The sequence below is a fragment of the Glandiceps talaboti genome, chromosome 20 (genome assembly GCF_964340395.1).
Source record: "Glandiceps talaboti chromosome 20, keGlaTala1.1, whole genome shotgun sequence".
Taxonomy (NCBI): Eukaryota; Metazoa; Hemichordata; class Enteropneusta; family Spengelidae; genus Glandiceps; species Glandiceps talaboti.
The window spans coordinates 4,477,345-4,494,424 of record NC_135568.1 but is presented as its reverse complement, the minus strand read 5'-3'; the positions used below and the strand labels follow the sequence as shown (position 1 = coordinate 4,494,424).

At 37.2% G+C, this 17,080-nt stretch overlaps 3 protein-coding genes across 4 annotated transcripts; all 3 read right to left on the bottom strand.

Moving 5' to 3' along the window:
- Positions 1–245: 245 nt before the first annotated feature.
- On the bottom strand, positions 246–4,062 carry LOC144450988 (uncharacterized). Its single transcript, XM_078141746.1, has 4 exons — positions 3,851–4,062; positions 2,099–2,780; positions 1,605–1,823; positions 246–1,208 (listed from the first exon to the last, which is right to left on the bottom strand). The coding sequence occupies exons 1-4, from the start codon at positions 4,060–4,062 to the stop codon at positions 246–248; spliced, it is 2,076 nt and encodes a 691-aa protein (XP_077997872.1).
- A 3,373-nt stretch (positions 4,063–7,435) lies between these two features.
- On the bottom strand, positions 7,436–8,644 carry LOC144450987 (keratocan-like). The gene has a single exon (XM_078141745.1). The coding sequence runs from the start codon at positions 8,642–8,644 to the stop codon at positions 7,436–7,438; it is 1,209 nt and encodes a 402-aa protein (XP_077997871.1).
- Positions 8,645–9,881: 1,237 nt separating this feature from the next.
- On the bottom strand, positions 9,882–14,548 carry LOC144450885 (trophoblast glycoprotein-like). Of its 2 annotated transcripts, none has more exons than XM_078141632.1 (2): positions 14,490–14,548; positions 9,882–11,284 (listed from the first exon to the last, which is right to left on the bottom strand). In XM_078141632.1, the coding sequence occupies exon 2, from the start codon at positions 11,248–11,250 to the stop codon at positions 10,117–10,119; it is 1,134 nt and encodes a 377-aa protein (XP_077997758.1). In that variant the 5' UTR covers positions 11,251–11,284; positions 14,490–14,548; the 3' UTR covers positions 9,882–10,116. The 2 variants fall into 2 exon arrangements, with proteins under 2 accessions (XP_077997758.1, XP_077997759.1); XM_078141633.1 differs by lacking the exon at positions 14,490–14,548 and adding an exon at positions 13,549–13,630.
- Between the last annotated feature and the right edge of the window lie 2,532 nt (positions 14,549–17,080).

The following is a 17,080-nucleotide window of genomic DNA, read 5'->3' as shown; positions in this document are numbered from 1 at the left end:
ACCCATCCAAAATTATTATAAGACACATCATTTGATTTGTTTGAAGAATACACACAAACAAATGATATTATCAATGACCAATCAAAACATGGCTTATGTAATGCTAGGTGCTGGCTAGGATTTCATAGAGTAGGATGCCATGTCGCATATGTGAATTGGACAATTATTTCATTTTATTTGAAGTAACTCCCTGAAAATAGTTTTACCTCCTATAATTGTGTTTCTCTTTCACTCAATGTTTAACTTCACAAAGTTGTTGACTTTCTAACTAAGTTGGTGTGGTAATAATAATAATCTGATGGTCGTTGAACTATGATTTTGTCCAGTTTTTCAGCCAATCTGTGGTTTCTTATTTTACTTTCTTCATCCATCATTGGCAGTGATAAGATTTCAGTGGTATAATCCTCTGTTTTCATAGTCATATCTAGGCAGTGTTGTGAAGGGTCTGAACAACCTAACTTTTTGCTTGTGTGACTGATATTATTTCCAAGGTGATGCATTCGTAAATCATCACTAGCATTTTTATTGTCTTTCACAACACTGACAGTGAGGTTACCTGGATTACACACAGCCCTGTATCCAATAGAGCTGAGTTTCTGGTTTTGTTCAGTTCCCTTCATACTGTTATCAACAACAGATGCACATGCATTTATTGCTTTAGTGTCATATTGAATTCTTTCATTAGAGTTACTAGAAAGTTTCTTCATAGTATTGCACACACTTGTTGTCTTCAGAATAGGATTGCTGTTGGTATTCTGAGGAATTAATGACTCTTTAGTGTTCACTGGCAGGCACAGATTTGTGACAGGATCTGTAGTTTTTGAATCTGAATCTTTCTTGTGATGATTCTCACCTCCAATTGTTTCCATCTCACTTTTACAATTCCCATAATATGATGTGTTTTTGAAATTCACTGGTTCTTGCTCTCCGTTTGCAGCATCACCATCCCAGTGACAAGACAATCTCTCCTGGTCCACTTGAGGGTAATCATTTTCTCTACCATTCAGTTGCTCATTCATCCCCTGAAGCATTTTTACCTTCAGGAATACTTGGCAAGCTTTCCGACACAAATTCCTCTCTGTTAGGGATAGCAGTTCTTCTTGCACATCTAAGGGTATTCCCTCTGTTTGGAATTCTCTCTCAAGATGAACTCTGTCAAAATGTTTGAATGGGCAACCTCCCTCTTCACCTGGCCCAAGCAGATGTCCCTATAAAGGACAGACAGACAGACAATAACTGAGATATTTAATGACTTTGAAAAATAGTCCGACAGGGCATATCTGCGACAGACAACACACTGTCTAGTCTAAAGGCTATCTATTGGGGTTTGAATCTAAAGATCTCATTACCCAACAGGGTTAGAGAGGATTCGATATCACATTTGCATCCAGATTACAGAGTGATAGGTGGCAACTATTCCTATAACCCTGGCCCTCTAAACAATGATTTGCTGAAACTCAAAATATTGGGTACCACTAACCCTAACCCTGCTTACGATATCAATGTTATAAAGGCTTGCACTAAAACTACTGCAGTGACAAGTTGGTCATTTTTATTTTACTCATTTTTAAAAAAAGTGTTGATTGTACAAAGAAAGTTCTTACCTGAATACTGTGACAGGAATGAGCTCTATAGTTAGTTTGAGATCCTTCCATTCCATACAGGTGTCTGATACTATACATGTATCTCTTCCCATCTGTGCTCCAGTTATGTGTACATCCATCACCATGGTTACTGTGAGGTTTGGAATATTCCATTTTCCATAGGTGAATGGCATCATTTACTGGCATTCCTATTTCCTTTAGAAATAGTGTATACTGTAGCTATAAAGAAATGGGTATTCAAAACTTACGCAATATTACTGTACGATCAAATTTTATGACACAATATAATATATTAATAGCTCATAAAACCCCTGATTCATAAGAGTGAAAATTACTCTGTGAACAGAATCAAGTCCAAATATATTGTTTATGAATGTCACTATTGGTAGTAAATGAACTCCTCCACATTGATTACATTGTTTTCTGTTTGCACTGTAGTTAACTACAGTACACATAATTATTACAAAAGTAAGAAGTCCTATCAAACTGCTTACCCGTGAGTAATGTCTAAGTCTGTGGTTTTGTCTTAGTGTTCGATGTAAATGACTCATGCATAGTGGAAAACTGTTGGATACTTCATCGACATCACCACTTTTCACAATTCTGCCTTTTCTTCTCACTTTGAAGATATCGCTTCCATTATTTGCAACGACGCGGCTTGAATTTTGTAGGAGTGAATACAGTAGTTTCATTTCCTGATGTAGTTCATATAGTCGTTCATCAGTTAGAACTTGAGGCAGAAGTCTTTGTGCTACCTCTACGCCGGCTGTCAGTAATTCCTCAAAGAGAGAGGTTACTACTTCTGGCAGATCAGCATATGTCATGAAAGTACGTCCTCTAATTATGGGCACGGTTCGCGATGCGACTGACTTCAGAGCATACTGAAATGGTACGTGAAATGAGACATCTGTGGTTCCATTCTTAAACAACTCTATAACCTCAGACCACGAATGGCCATTTGAAACGTCTTGAAAGACTTGAAGAATGTCTTGCAGTTTTTTATTATCATTAAAATTATTTGATACATCAGGTACATTTATGGACATGTATTGATCAACAGACTGGAACAAGATGTGTAGTTCTTCACTACTCATTAATTTAAATCTGTACTTAAATAACTCAGTTTCTGCTTGAATCAAGAAAGCTGCCAGATCTCTATCTCCACTGCATACAAGCCTGAAATGAAAAACAATGAAACACATGACGTTATCATAATAAACAGCACCATCTTAGATAACCAAAACTGACAGTGTACAGTCAAACACTCTCTGATAATCAAATTATTTGTGTATATTGGTTACATTTATGGTTCTCTATAAAACATGTGACTTTTATAATGCTGATAATGATATGATCCATCAGGAACCCATGTAGTCCTATTAAAGTATAGTCAGTAAGGCACGCCGTGAAGGGCGCCCTCACACATTGGTCAACCCTATCCTAATCTGTAAGGTACACTTTGACAGGGCGCCCTCACACATTGCTAGTGCAGGTTTAATTAAGTGGTAAAGGTGATGTTAGTTTGTCCATAATGTCATAAATTGCATGAATTTAAATGGTTGATTACTTAGTCTAGGTTACCCAGACTCTCGCTGCTGGGAGCTCTACCTATGAGACCTCCCCAAGCAAGAGTCTAGGGAAATGACATTCCAACTCGTCCACGCAGGAAGTAGCTTCTAGAGCAGTGCATGTTGGGAATGCTTCACTTTCGTGACAAGTTATCACTTCTGGAGAGAGTGATAAATCTGAATTACAACAAACAAACCTCGTAGACCCATGTGCTGTGTTACTCCCACATTGGGTAGTTGAAACGTGTAGTTTCCCCAGATTCTCATCTGGGCAGTCTCGTAGATGAGCCTGCAGTGGTGAGAGTCTGGGTAACTAAGACTAGTGTTTGTAAACCCATCATCTATATACTAAGTATTCTATTCTCTGTGTAAACTGTACTACAAATTTAGCTATTGTTGGGCAATCATTACTGACTAACCCAGTCTAACAATCAACAATTTTTAGTTCTTTGATGTTTTTTAGCGCATACCCTGGAAGAACATTGTTTTTCTGTGTTGAGCTGGTCAACAATTTTTTTCTTAAACTTTTGGCCTGCAACAAATTTTTATCAAAAATCTTCCACTCTCTCATCTAAGATTCAACCCCGGCCTGATGTGCAACCATGGAAGTAATAATATACTCAACAATTTATTGTACCGTCTCACTGTGTTACTTGTAACACAAATGTCTTTACAAACCTTAGGATAAAGTGGGTTGTTCGGTCTTCTTTAGTGCCCTCGATCAGACATTCTGAATTGGAAACCATCTCCAGCTGTTCACACAGACCCCGGAAGTCCTCTATATTCGCACATCGAAGCACACCATGCAAGAAACGCAGACGTTGACGGCAGTTGCAGACAAGCTTGTCTAAAGGTACTTTTCCCCTTGGAGGTTTCATATAAAATGCCATTTTAAAGCATTCACAATCAATTTGTACCGTAATGCTGGTAATCTTCAGCCTTCGTCTACCGGTACATCATCAATGTCAACTTCCATACTCTTTGCCTACTTTCCTATTTTTCATCGCTGAGGGCGCGCAAACAGATCGCCCTGGGTTCATGGACCATGTCGACCACGAGCGTACTTCACTGAGCTGTCTGCTAGCTAAAAAAAATTTAAAAGGTAAAATTTTTAGCTGAATCGAGAGACCAGGGTCCTGTAAATTACGTATACTGAGTGTTTATTGTCATTTAAAATTGATTTGGGTGTTTTTTGAGGCTTGAAAAGAGGGACAGAGAAAGACCTTGAGTGAACCCTTGTGTTTTTTTTATAGTGATGGGTGGGTACCGGGTACAAAAAAAACATCTAGTATACCCCCACGAGTATCTGCTTATTTGCTGGTTTATTTAATTATTTTATTTGTCCCTATACTTGTCGTTCGTTTGCTTGTTCATTTGTCATTTATTTATTTATTTGTTTGTTTGTTTTGTTTTGTTTTGTTTGTCACACGGTTCCTGGGTCCCCTGTGTTCTCAATCTCAGCTCAGCAGACTACATCATGTCACTTTAAGTATTCCGACGCAGAGTCGAGTAAAAAGATCAAGAAGGCGTAGAGCACTGTCGGCTTTCAATTTTCACAGCAGAAATAGTGTGTCAAGAACATGGAAATGGCGTATATTTGTATTTCAAATATCCATGATTTACAGTCAAATATTTGTTAAAATCCCATTTCTTGTCAGAGTTCTCCAGAGATAGAGTATCTCGAGAAACATTGACCCATAGACAAAGATACAGGTCAAAGGTCAATATAGATAAGACTGGGACTGTGTACGAGATGGGAAAGTGGAGTACACTCGCGTACGGTGAGTTGTTTGGTATCAAATTCGGAAATGGTCCAACTCTCTTTGCTGTTTATTTTCATACGGTTAAAGGCAGCTGCTAAGAGTAATAGACAACATCAAAAACAATATTGAACGTTTGCAGAAGTAGAAACCTATACACTTTACTTGATTACAGTCTGTAAGTTTCAAAGGAACTAGTCCTGCTTCCATGACGGTGCACGAGTCTGTATTACTGACTTGAGGGACAATTGTCAGAATCGAGTCCCGAATTCCTCCGTATGCAAGCAGGACTACAAAGGAACAAGACCGTGACATGGCTGTACATGTAATAGGTAAGTTTATTTCTCAATGACTACATGTAGTATCATATTTTTTACAAAATATTGTCATGTCTAAATAGCCCTCAAATATAACTATTATTTGTTATAAAATGGAGCGCAGACTGATATTAAAATACCATGATAGGAGAGCTCGAGAGGTGAGCCAAGGTGGTCTCAAGATGCCTGACTGAACTGTTGATGCAGTTCCGTAACCTTCCTCGTCCACATAAATGTCAAATCACATGCTTTAATACAGCATGCTACTCGCTATTGTTTCGAATAAGAATATTCGGGATACTTTTTGGCCATGAGCGAAACAGTTTTGCCCCTCAAAACTGTAATTGCAACATTATCAAAATGGTTGTCTTTTGTATGAATTTGTCTATATGCCCGTACATATTTTTGAAGTTGTTGGGCATATACTGGCAGTGTCGCGGAAGAACTAACAACTCTGGTTTGCGAGAATGTGAGATATACAGTATTGTTGTTCATGGCTCTGTTGACAACCTCCCCCCCCCCTGCTTCTGAACAGTGCCCCCAGTGGCTAATCTTTATAATCTGTTGTCTTTCTTGTTAGTCACAGACAGAGATATTCATAAACAGTGGAGAGGAAACCCCTCAACTGTGTATGCTTTATTCGATCCTAACAGAGCCCGTAAATAGCTAGCCCACTCAACAGCATTACATGGTTGTATGTATGTATGTATGTATGTATGTATGTATGTATGTATGTATGTATGTATGTATGTCTGTATGTATGTATGTATGTATGTATGTATGTATGTATGTATGTATGTATGTATGTATGTATGTATGTATGTATGTATGTATGTATGTGTGTGTGTGTGTGTGTGTGTGTGTGTGTGTGTGTGTGTGTGTGTGGCTTGTTATGTGAATGGATGGATACATGCATGGAATTTGGTGACAATTGGATTCCCAGCAGCCATTGTACAATGATAGGCTTAGCAAAATACAAACAAAAATATACCATAATTACACATTAGCCACTCATCGACACATAAGCACAAATCAACACAGTTAAATACTTTTATTTTTCTTATAAAGACAAAAATCTTATTAAGTAAACCTTATCCACAACAACTAACGATATCTCTGCAGTAACGGTTACAAGTTATACATACTGGATGATGTCCTGTGTTATTAGTATTTAAAATATCAAACTTTACTTATTGGAAATGGAATCAACGAATACTTGTTGTTGTCAAATATGATGTACTAGATGTTATTTACACTGGCCCAGAAAAATGTAAGTGTGTTTTTAGTTTATGTACACTTCACCGTCAATTTTCATGTTGTTACTTAGTGCCATTAGGATGTAGACAGTTCAACAGTATGGAAAGTATATATATATCAACACACTTCATGTGCCAGACTAATATGATGATCTACTTTCAATGAAAACGAAAGGTGATATATTTCACCATCGGACACTAAAACTGAAGCTAAAACTTTACATATATATATATGTAATTGTATATATTGTATTGTATATACAGTAGGCTATATATGTAGCTTAATTATAAGTCGTCCATATTTTAAAAAATTAACTACCTCCACAAATTACACAATACACAGTTCTCATTAAAATTAAAATAGAAATATTCAATAATACATAACATTGAATTTATCATTTGTTATTATACATTTGATATTAAAACAGTTTTTAAAAAAGTTTGATATCAAAACATATTTTAATAAAGTTTGATATTAAGAGTAATATGATTTCTGATTTTTCAAAATTTCTAAACTCCAAATTGTAATATAAAAGATGTCCGGAGGCTTTTATTTAGTTTAGATAATGCTTTGTGTTATGAAGTAATGTGACTCTGACAATCGAGGCTTCAGTTTACTAAGTTAGACTGAAACTAAAAGTATAATTATTGCTGTTCAATGTTGTAGATTATAGAATGGGTGATAGCGGATTCTCTGCTGTATGAATCTAACCATCTTGTAGTCATTATCATGTAAACATTGGAAGTCCCAAAACAGTACACGACAAGTTTAAGGAACTACCTTTCAGAGATGCCTACTGAGACTGTATTTAAACCGATATCCATTCAGTATCCTATCAGTGTCATATCAACATGGTGCAACAATAGTTTTAGTTTGAGTCTATTTTAAAGCTGACCGATCGAAGCCTCCATTTCCACATAGTAATAGATCTAGCTTATAGCAATTGCATTGTCATTCCCAGTGACATCCCTTGCTGGTTTGTTTCTTTTGCGTGACCAGCAGCAGCTGATAATGGCGGCAATTGCGATGATGATAGCCAGTGTAGTTAATATTGATCCTACTATGGTTACGACCAAAATTCGCGTCATCTTAGTGTCATTTTTAGCTCCGCTATCATCGTCGTCGTCATCTTCATCATCGTCATCTTCTTCACACATTTCTGACTGTTTCAGAGACCAGAAATCTCGACCTTTGAATTTCGACGGTGTTTGGCATACAAACGTATGTTCAATTATAAACGGATGTGTGGGCCAAACATCCAGTATTTCCGATAGTCCACAGTCACATCTCCATGGGTTGTCGTATAGGGTAAGGAAGAATCCAAAATAGGCAAAATCATCAAACAATTTAGCTGTGGCATGATTAATAGATGTTAACTGATTGTTATCCAAATTCAGAAAAAACATCATCGACAAGTTACCAAGTCTTAAGCTATCAACTTCCCATATGGAATTATGTTCTAGGTTGAGATTGCCCAAATGTAAAGCCGAAAGATCTGGAACCTGAAGAAGACGGTTAAACGATAAATCCACATCATATAAACCCACCATATCTTCGAAAAATCCAGGTGGGAAATGATCAATATCATTGTGGTCCAATTTAAGAGTATAAATGTTAATTTTTTGGGAGGACAATATATTTATAATATTATTGTGTGATAGAATAAGTGAGGATAAGGACGGTATGTATTTGAATATGTCAAAATTGATGAATACCATTTTATTATATGAAAGATCGACATTTAGGGACGTGAACGTGTCACTAAAGTCAGCAAACGCATTGTCTTCGATGTCAGTGATACGGTTATGTGATATATCAAGGTTGTTATTGATCTTGGTGAAATTCGCCAAGTTGTTGTCGCTTAAAATCTTGATGTGGTTATATGCAAATGAAATGTCCTTGATTTCATCATCAGGAATCAAAGGTTGTACTGCGCCCTCATATGGTAATGAAGGAGAAACCCTGGATGGAATGGAATCCAGTCCTCGCCCTCGACAATCAAGTGTGAATCCATATGTTGCATTAGGATCTATATCAGGCTCACGAAAACAGAGACAATCACTCAGACACTGTGCATCACTGACAGCTCCAAAGATTCCCACCAAAAGCCCAAGTACCATATAAAATGTGATATCCATACTTTTTCTGCGAAAAGAAAAATCAAATTACAATATGAGCCAGCTGAGGGAACAATGTATCGTTACTGTATGGCTCAACAAAAAATCCTAGTGATATTGCTACATTTCATTGCCTAGTGCGACAGAAATCTTACAGTCATTGCTTTCATCAACTGGAATGACATTGCTCTTACCAATATCTTCATACTTTTTTTTCTTTCTTTCTTTGTGTGAGCTACTCTCTCTCGACCACCTCCCTCCCCCACTTCTCTCTATTTATATTTTTATAGAACTGAAAAAAAAAACACCCCAACACATAGACATGCACAGACAGACAGACACATACATAGATACATAGATACATAGATACATAGATACACAGATAGATAGATAGATAGATACATACATACATACATACATACATACATACATACATACATACATACATACATACATACAGACAGACAGACAGACAGACAGACAGACATTCTCTCTCCCTCCCCCTCTGCCTGTCTGTTTCTCTCTCTGTGTCCCTCCCCTCCCCCTCTCTGTCTCATTCTCTCTCTCTCTCCCTCTCCATACTCAAGTGCAAATCTCTGCATCCGAGCACAACTTTCAACTTGGAGCTAACTTGAGTAGCAAGAGTCGTTATATTCCGTGAGGACAGCAGATTGAGTTATTGACAATTCAAATAGCAATAAAGCCATTTTAAAGTCTAAAATGGTCTCTGAATAGTGTGTTAACACTATGGGAAAATAAAAAAAAACCATCCAATTCCTTGAAGATGATGAAGCCCAAAATTCATTTTATTATACCAAAAGGTAAAGAAAGAAGCTTTCATATTGCAAAGTTTGGAGAGATTTTACAAATTATGACTATCAGGGAGATACAATACATATAGGTCTCCAAGACATATTCTACCTAAACGATGTACCTGTTTTACTTTTCACCCAAATGTCTGTAATAAATTCATGCTTTGAAAGATAAAACTTTCAAGGTACAGGTCTGTGTAATTATAATACTATCGTGTAATATGAATTCCATTGATTTGCAGTACAAAAATAATCTTCATTTTTTTTCTTTAATTGAATTATTAAAACAATTTCACACACTTCTCGTAACTTTATTGAAATTACAATATTAAACCGATTTAATCTTCTTGTCGATTACATTAATAACCATTCATAAGAAATGTAGTCATATGAAAATTAAGTAGACCACTCATTGATTTGGAATTTTGGTTTAGTGTTTCTCATTTATTTGAAAAGGATTTCCCACTGATAAAATTTTCAGCCACTCAGCGGAATTGTATAATAATTACAAAAAAGGTTATATTCTCACAAGTCAAAAAACTTTTTTACCGCTGACGCATCGAAAAACGCGTTTCCATATTTGACAGTGTCGTAAAGAGTCATATGGTTTTACGACAATTGGAGATCTGGGGTGAGACAATATAAAGTTTGAAATACAAGCACTGACTTTTCGGTATCTTTTCAACGTCTTTTCCTACAGCAGAGTACCAAGATTACGATCGGTAGGGCTATTATCAAAGTTCCAGCGACGCTTCCGGCTGCTGCTCCAATGATTATTCCAAGTTGGATTTCGTCGTCACCGTCATCACCATCGCCTCCATTCCCTGGGTCTTCTTCTTCGTCACAAAGTTCTGTTGGTGGTATATCCCACAGATTCATACCTCGAAACTTCCTGGGTGATTTGCATATTATTGTGTCCTTTAGAATCCAGGGCATTGTGGGCCATTTATCAAGAACCGGTTTTAGGTCACAGTCACAACGCCAGGGATTGCCGTCAACCAGAATCCTCAACTCGGAGGATGGATTATAAGAATCTAAAACATCAACTGCATCTGTATTTAGAGCTGTGAGTCGATTATCTCTAAGATCAAGGAGAGTGGTTTGAGATAAATCGCCAATTCTATCACCCTCGATACGTTTTATCATATTTCCTTGGAGGTGTATTGTGTTTAATTGGGATAAATGAGACAAATCCGGTATTTCCTTAAGCTGGTTGTAGGACAGATCAAGATAGAATAACGCTGTGACGTCACTGAATACGTCATTTCCGATCTCCGAAATAGAACCATTGCGAAATAACATATAGCGCAAATTTGGAATATTCGCAAATATGCCATTGGTAAGTTCGTTGATTCCTGTACAGCCAAAACAAATAAATTGCTCTAGTTCACCAATACCACTGAGGATTTCTGAGTTGAGTTCATGTATGTATTCTCCCGAGAAAACGAGTTCTCTTAAATGTGGCACATTATTAAAAATACCACTCTCAATCGTCGACAGCTTGTTTCTGGCCAGGTTTAATCTGTGAATATTGGAATAATTTCCGACCAAAATATCACTTGATAAAATATCGATGTTGTTGTTATACAGATCAAGAATTGACGTCTTTTCTGGTACGCCTGCAGGGACGCCCTCTAAGTTTCGACTTCGGCAATTAACGACGAGATTCGCTCTTGACACCCCGGAATCGATGTACCACTCCTCACACTCGCACGATTGGGGACAGTCTCCCAACCATGACTGCTGGCCCTCTGTGGCTCGGAACATGTAAAAGGCAAAAACTACTAAAAGGGCGGCAACCGAATTGTGATACATAGTTGTCCTCTCTTCAAAAATGCCGGGTTATAAACTGTAAAGAGATAAAATAATTATTTTAGTCAAAAAATAGTTATTGTATCTCTTCAGTTTATAACCATGCAAAGAGATGGGAACTATCAATTTAATTTAGTCACGATAAAAATAAACTTGGATATTCGATAAGTTTATATGTATTACTACAGTGTACACTAAAATACTAAAAATATTGTTCGTTCGTGGATTTAGAAAATAACGAATTGAGTCCACAAAATTGTAAAAAATTATGGTGGTAAGATCATTTTTATTTGAACAATTTCCCAACCAGACATCCAAGGTGATGACCCATCAAATATCATGGCAATCGGTTCCGCGGTTTTTTACTTTAAGTTGTTTACACACACACACACACACACACACACACACACACACACACACACACACACACACACACACACACACACACATCCAGACAGACAGACAGACAGACAGACAGACAGACGCGCCGGGCGATCCCTATAGCACTACCGAACCTCACTTCACCTGTGCTAAAAAACGCTCGAATGCGCTTTGATCTGCTTTGAAAGTCATCACTATTTTTTTGGAAAAGTCATTGTGTTGATTTGTATCATGTAAACAATTAACGATAAGATATGATACTTTAATATGAGGGCGTTTCCCGACCCGTTTACATCATAAAGAAATGTTCTATTTGCCGTTACTTTGAAGAAGTAAGTCCCCACTTCAAAGCACATTATCACATACGGGTACGTATATACCATATGGCACATAAATAATGTATTAGGCCAACAGCACGTCACCCCTACGTGAACTGAGACGTGTCCTCGACTAATATAACGAGTAAAGGTTACTTTGCATTGTTGCTATCAACAAAAGTGAAAGGACGTGAATAGAAGTGACAATGTCAACAAAAGTAGAAATCATCAGTACTAAATAAAGTCATTTTTTAAAGTGATTTTACTGGCACCATTTTTCATTTACCTGACAGTCAACAGTTGCTATGTACATGAAATTTTATTTGGGAAGTAAATAAATATTAATTTTATTCAGGAACGGGTTCCGTCATGGATGAACTGAGATGCAAATAAGAATTTCGCAACTAGAAAGAAACACAATATGAAAGAATTCCTTTCTTCTTAGTCAACTCTGTGGATTTTAGGTTATATGGGGGTGGTATCAAAAGTTGAATACGACCCTGACCCGTCGATGATCATATAATGAACTAATATGCAAATCTGAAAGCTGACACGGCCTAGAAATAGAAACCACGGCTACTCCCCTTATTTGAGCATATGTGCCGCCCTTTGGAGTGCGTTTTCTAGCCCTTGGTCCAAAATGGGGTCTCCTTTTTCGAGCTGAGAGTCTAAAACAGTGTCCACTTTGCAATATTTTTTTATTTTGCTTGGTCTAAAATGTGATACACTCTCCTTTATCAAATCATAACTGCCATTAATTGTCTCACAAAACGTCGTCTCTTAAATAAAGGAAAATGTATTTAGGTATAGACTTTTAGAAACCTTCTAAAAATGGAGTATTGATTTTTGGTCAAAGTGGGTATCTTAGGGCCTGTGGTTTCCAACACTGGGTTAACCTCAAATATTTACAATAGCAAGGTCATATCTGTTGTTTACATGCAAATTAGTTCGTTGATGGTATGACTATATTAAATATCAGAACGCCTCACGAAAATCGAGGAAAATCTGATGTGGTGCATGTTGAATTCAGTGTTGGAAAGGTTAAACCCTTCCAGGTTGTTACTGATTGTGTATTTCAGGGAAAAAAGGCGTGGTTGAAAACAGTCCCTTTACGTGTCAATACTAATGGCGATAATACAAACTTGTAAAGTCCATTAGCAATTGCACTAAATAAATGTTGGTTATACTTATAGAGATGGCGAGTGAATGTCCTTTACTTAGCAAGCTATCACGTACTTGGCTTGATTGTCACACGAAGGCGGAATTATAACGACAACCCTCTTTTTTTGGTTTTGCTACTAAGGCGATATCTCAAATAGAGCTCGGATCACAAACTTACTCATTATGTCGACATTTTATCTATTTGTTGGCTGAAGAAGGTGGTTGACTTTTAAGAACCAGTAAATGTATTCACTCCCAGAAATATAAAAAAACGTACCTTTTTAAACTGCACAATAACACCTTACATGTAAATGTACACTTCTACTTTCTGCGATGGAACGACAAAAGTGAAATCTAGCGTCGTATTTAGTGATGTGAAGGCCAACAACACTTCACGCAGTAGTGAGAATGGTAGCTATAGTGGTTGTGTACAGTTACTCACCTTGTATTTGACTTAGAGATTTTAAATGTAACAACTTTTGTTCTATGCCGGGACGATGCGATAGGGTGAGGCTGGTGCGTGATCGAAGCTGGGGAATTTGCCATGTAAAATACGTGAGTGGTCACGTGGTCGTTAGTCATATACCTGCATTTTTGACCTGAGTGGTCCAACTTAATGAGATATCATTGATTTGGTTATGACCTGTTTGTTCATGACCTGGGCCATCAATACAGTATTTTCTCAATAACGGTTGTGTTGTCCACTGTGTTAGTGAAAGTGACTCAACCGATTGTATGTCGTTTAACAATATAAGGCAAGATTTGACCTTTAATAGTACACACAACAACAAGGTCATATCTGTTGTTTACATGCAAGTGAGATTGTATTTTCTTTTGTTTCGGGCACAAAAAATATAGCAATTGAAGATCCACCAGAAATTGCCGCAGAATTTTACATATTTATTAAAGAGAAAATGTACATATAGCGAACCAATTAGACCATTGGAAAGACGATAACAATAGAAGATTGTATGATTGTCTTAAAATTCATGCCCTAAGTAACTCTGCTGTTCTGATTCTAAAGTCGCAGATATATTTAGTTTCTCAAATGTCATTCTTAACACGTACAGGCATTTGAAATAAGTATACTTAAAAATTAATCGCCAAATTCTAGGCGAAGTGTCTGTGTGCGTGACCACGTAGTAGAGTGGAAAGGCGACGTTACTTCGACTACAGAGGCACGCTATTTACATTGTCAGGAAAAATGCCCCGAGAAGTTTACCTAGGGCCGAGTGACACCTTTTATCCACACACTGTCAGAAATATGTCGGTACCTGTTCATTCTTCATAGTGTAAAGCTATAAAATCGAATGATTCAATAGTTGCCAGGTTTTCCATTTCATATAAGATTCTCACTCACGTACTAGAAGATTAGTAACTTACCTTCACGAACAGTAAATGTAATCTAAATCACCTCCACTCACTTTCAACAATGAAACGACGTGAAAGTGAAAAGTAAATTCACGTGACGTATGTGGATGGCTAGACCCTATGTGATTAATACCATCCAAGCGTAAAATCGTTATGAAGAAAGTTGGACTTGTGAAACACATTACATATAACATTAAGAAACTCAAACAATTGAAAGTGTGGTACGTGTGCCCTATAGTGTCTTTTATCATGAGTACAAGGAAGAAAGAAAGAATCAGACATAGGTTTTTATTATATATGCAAAGATTAACAGCTTTGCATGTGATATATGTTGTGATGTACCGCCGAAAAGTATTAGTTTTGTAAGGTCTTATTTACGTCGGGGAATGTGTAGGTACATTCGTTACAAAACGCCCGTAAATATGCCACGCCATTAATTGGGAGGAAGGGAATTTGAGGGAAGGAGGGGAGAATCATAGACAGCCAGAGGCAAACACACAAACAAACAAACAAACAAACACACACACAAACAAACAAACAGACAGACAGACAGACAGACAGACAAGGGAAAATGAAAGAGACAAACAAACTGAGAATTAATTTGATCTGTATATGTGTTTTGGTGATTTCTACACCTTCTCCATGGGTTATTCTTCCAAACTCTGCATTAAATGAGTATTTTGTGTTCACTCATACCACGTCTCTAAAAAAATATGAAAAGTCACTTTTTGCGTCTTGTATTTGGATAATTTGAGCGAGATTATTATTTGATTTTGCGTTAGCGGAAAAAAAATGCTATCATGTAGATCTACACATCCATAGTTACCGAAATCATATGATTATGGTAACACGTGTTAATTATTCATGCTGTCATCCTTGATATCACAACTGAGTTCGCTATTAAATATTGGTAAGTGCAGCTCACTCATATTTGTGTACATAATACACCCGGCGATGGCAGTCCCGACTCCCGATCCCTCCCTGGATGGGTTGGTACCCATGTTTGTTAGCCGCGAAGTTTCAAATGTACCCCTTTTCCCGAAATATTTCAATGAAAAACATCCCATTATTTCCGAAATCCGGGAGATTTTACCTTCAAGGACACCTAATTCATACACTGCACGTACTAAAAGGGCATCCTCTCTATTCTCACAGGTTGATCTGAAAAAGTACCCCTTTTTACGATTCCACGGACCTAGATGGCCGACGAAAAACACATTTTCCGTGAAATTTCTAACAACACACGTGTACCCGCTTCGTCTGGGACTGCCACCGCCGGGATAATACACTAATTGTTTTTACCTGTTTTCTATCAAATCTGCGCTTCATTAGCAGTTGTATTTTTGAACTACTAGTACCTGCTATCAGAAGCTGTCAAGATATTCATTTTACCGTAGATGTCGTTGAGGGCAGTCTGCAAAGTTAGATTATTAATAACTTATAATTAGTTGTACACATGCAGTATTTGGTTTAACAACCTCTGTCTGTCTGTCTGTCTGTCTGTCTGTCTGTCTGTCTGTCTGTCTGTCTGTCTGTCTGTCTGTCTGTCTGTCCGTCCGTCTGTCTGTCTGTCTGTCTGTCTGTCTAACACTAAATTTGAAGTTCGACAACTTTCGGTGGTAAGATTCTAGTTTTAAATACGGCACATTAAAGCTGAGATCGTAGATTTTAAAGGAGAAGTCACTCACCCTAAGACCACGATGACTTGTTTTGTGATTGTTAATATGTTTGACTAATGATTTATACAAATCATTGCATTTAACTATCAAAATTATAACTTTAAGCTAAATTTTAATGTCCGATTTTTAAGATTAAATACATTTTGTTGTTGTTCTATTCAATCATGTGTTAAAATTCAAATGTTTTGCAATTGTTACTTAGAAGTTTTAAATTGTGACTACCGTACCACTGAGCATTCCTTCAAGCATCCGACGGTAAAATATCGTTACTTCTTTGAAAGGATAAATTGTAAATGAATCCGACGTTTCGATCCGTCGAATATTGACCTTGATCACACAAATTATTTTACAGTTTTAGTTCTAATTTAATTGTGAACCATTGAAGGATAACTCGCGGTAGGTTTTACTTCGATCAGTGAATATTTTCTATCAATAATGTACACTGTCGACAGTCGTTCGTGCCTTTTTTGCTAAAGTTGCTCGTGCCTACGGCCCTAGCTTTCAGTGCGCGGTTAGGCCAAAAAAAATAAATCTGGTTCTGGTCAGCGCGCGCGTGCCCTGAATACCCTCGCGTCGATCCTTTTTTTTCGATAATTTTTGCTTTCCCGTTCCTCATTTATTCCTGATATCAGGAGAACAAGCAGCTGAAATCTAAACTACATGCCAAGACTGGGATATACAAAGCCTAAACTGCTTCGAAGAAAAATGAAGTTTTTCAAGAGATAAATATGATAGAACAGAGTATGTAAAGTGTCAAAAAATGTGTATTTACTAATTTGCATAGAATTTGTTTTGGCCTTATAGTAGTATTGCTCCGGATCAGAGCGAGGCGACGACTTTAGTTTTAGATAAAACGTAGCAAAAAAGGCACGATCGACTGTCGACAGTCTATCATTATCATTATTATGGTACCTTTAGCTTACT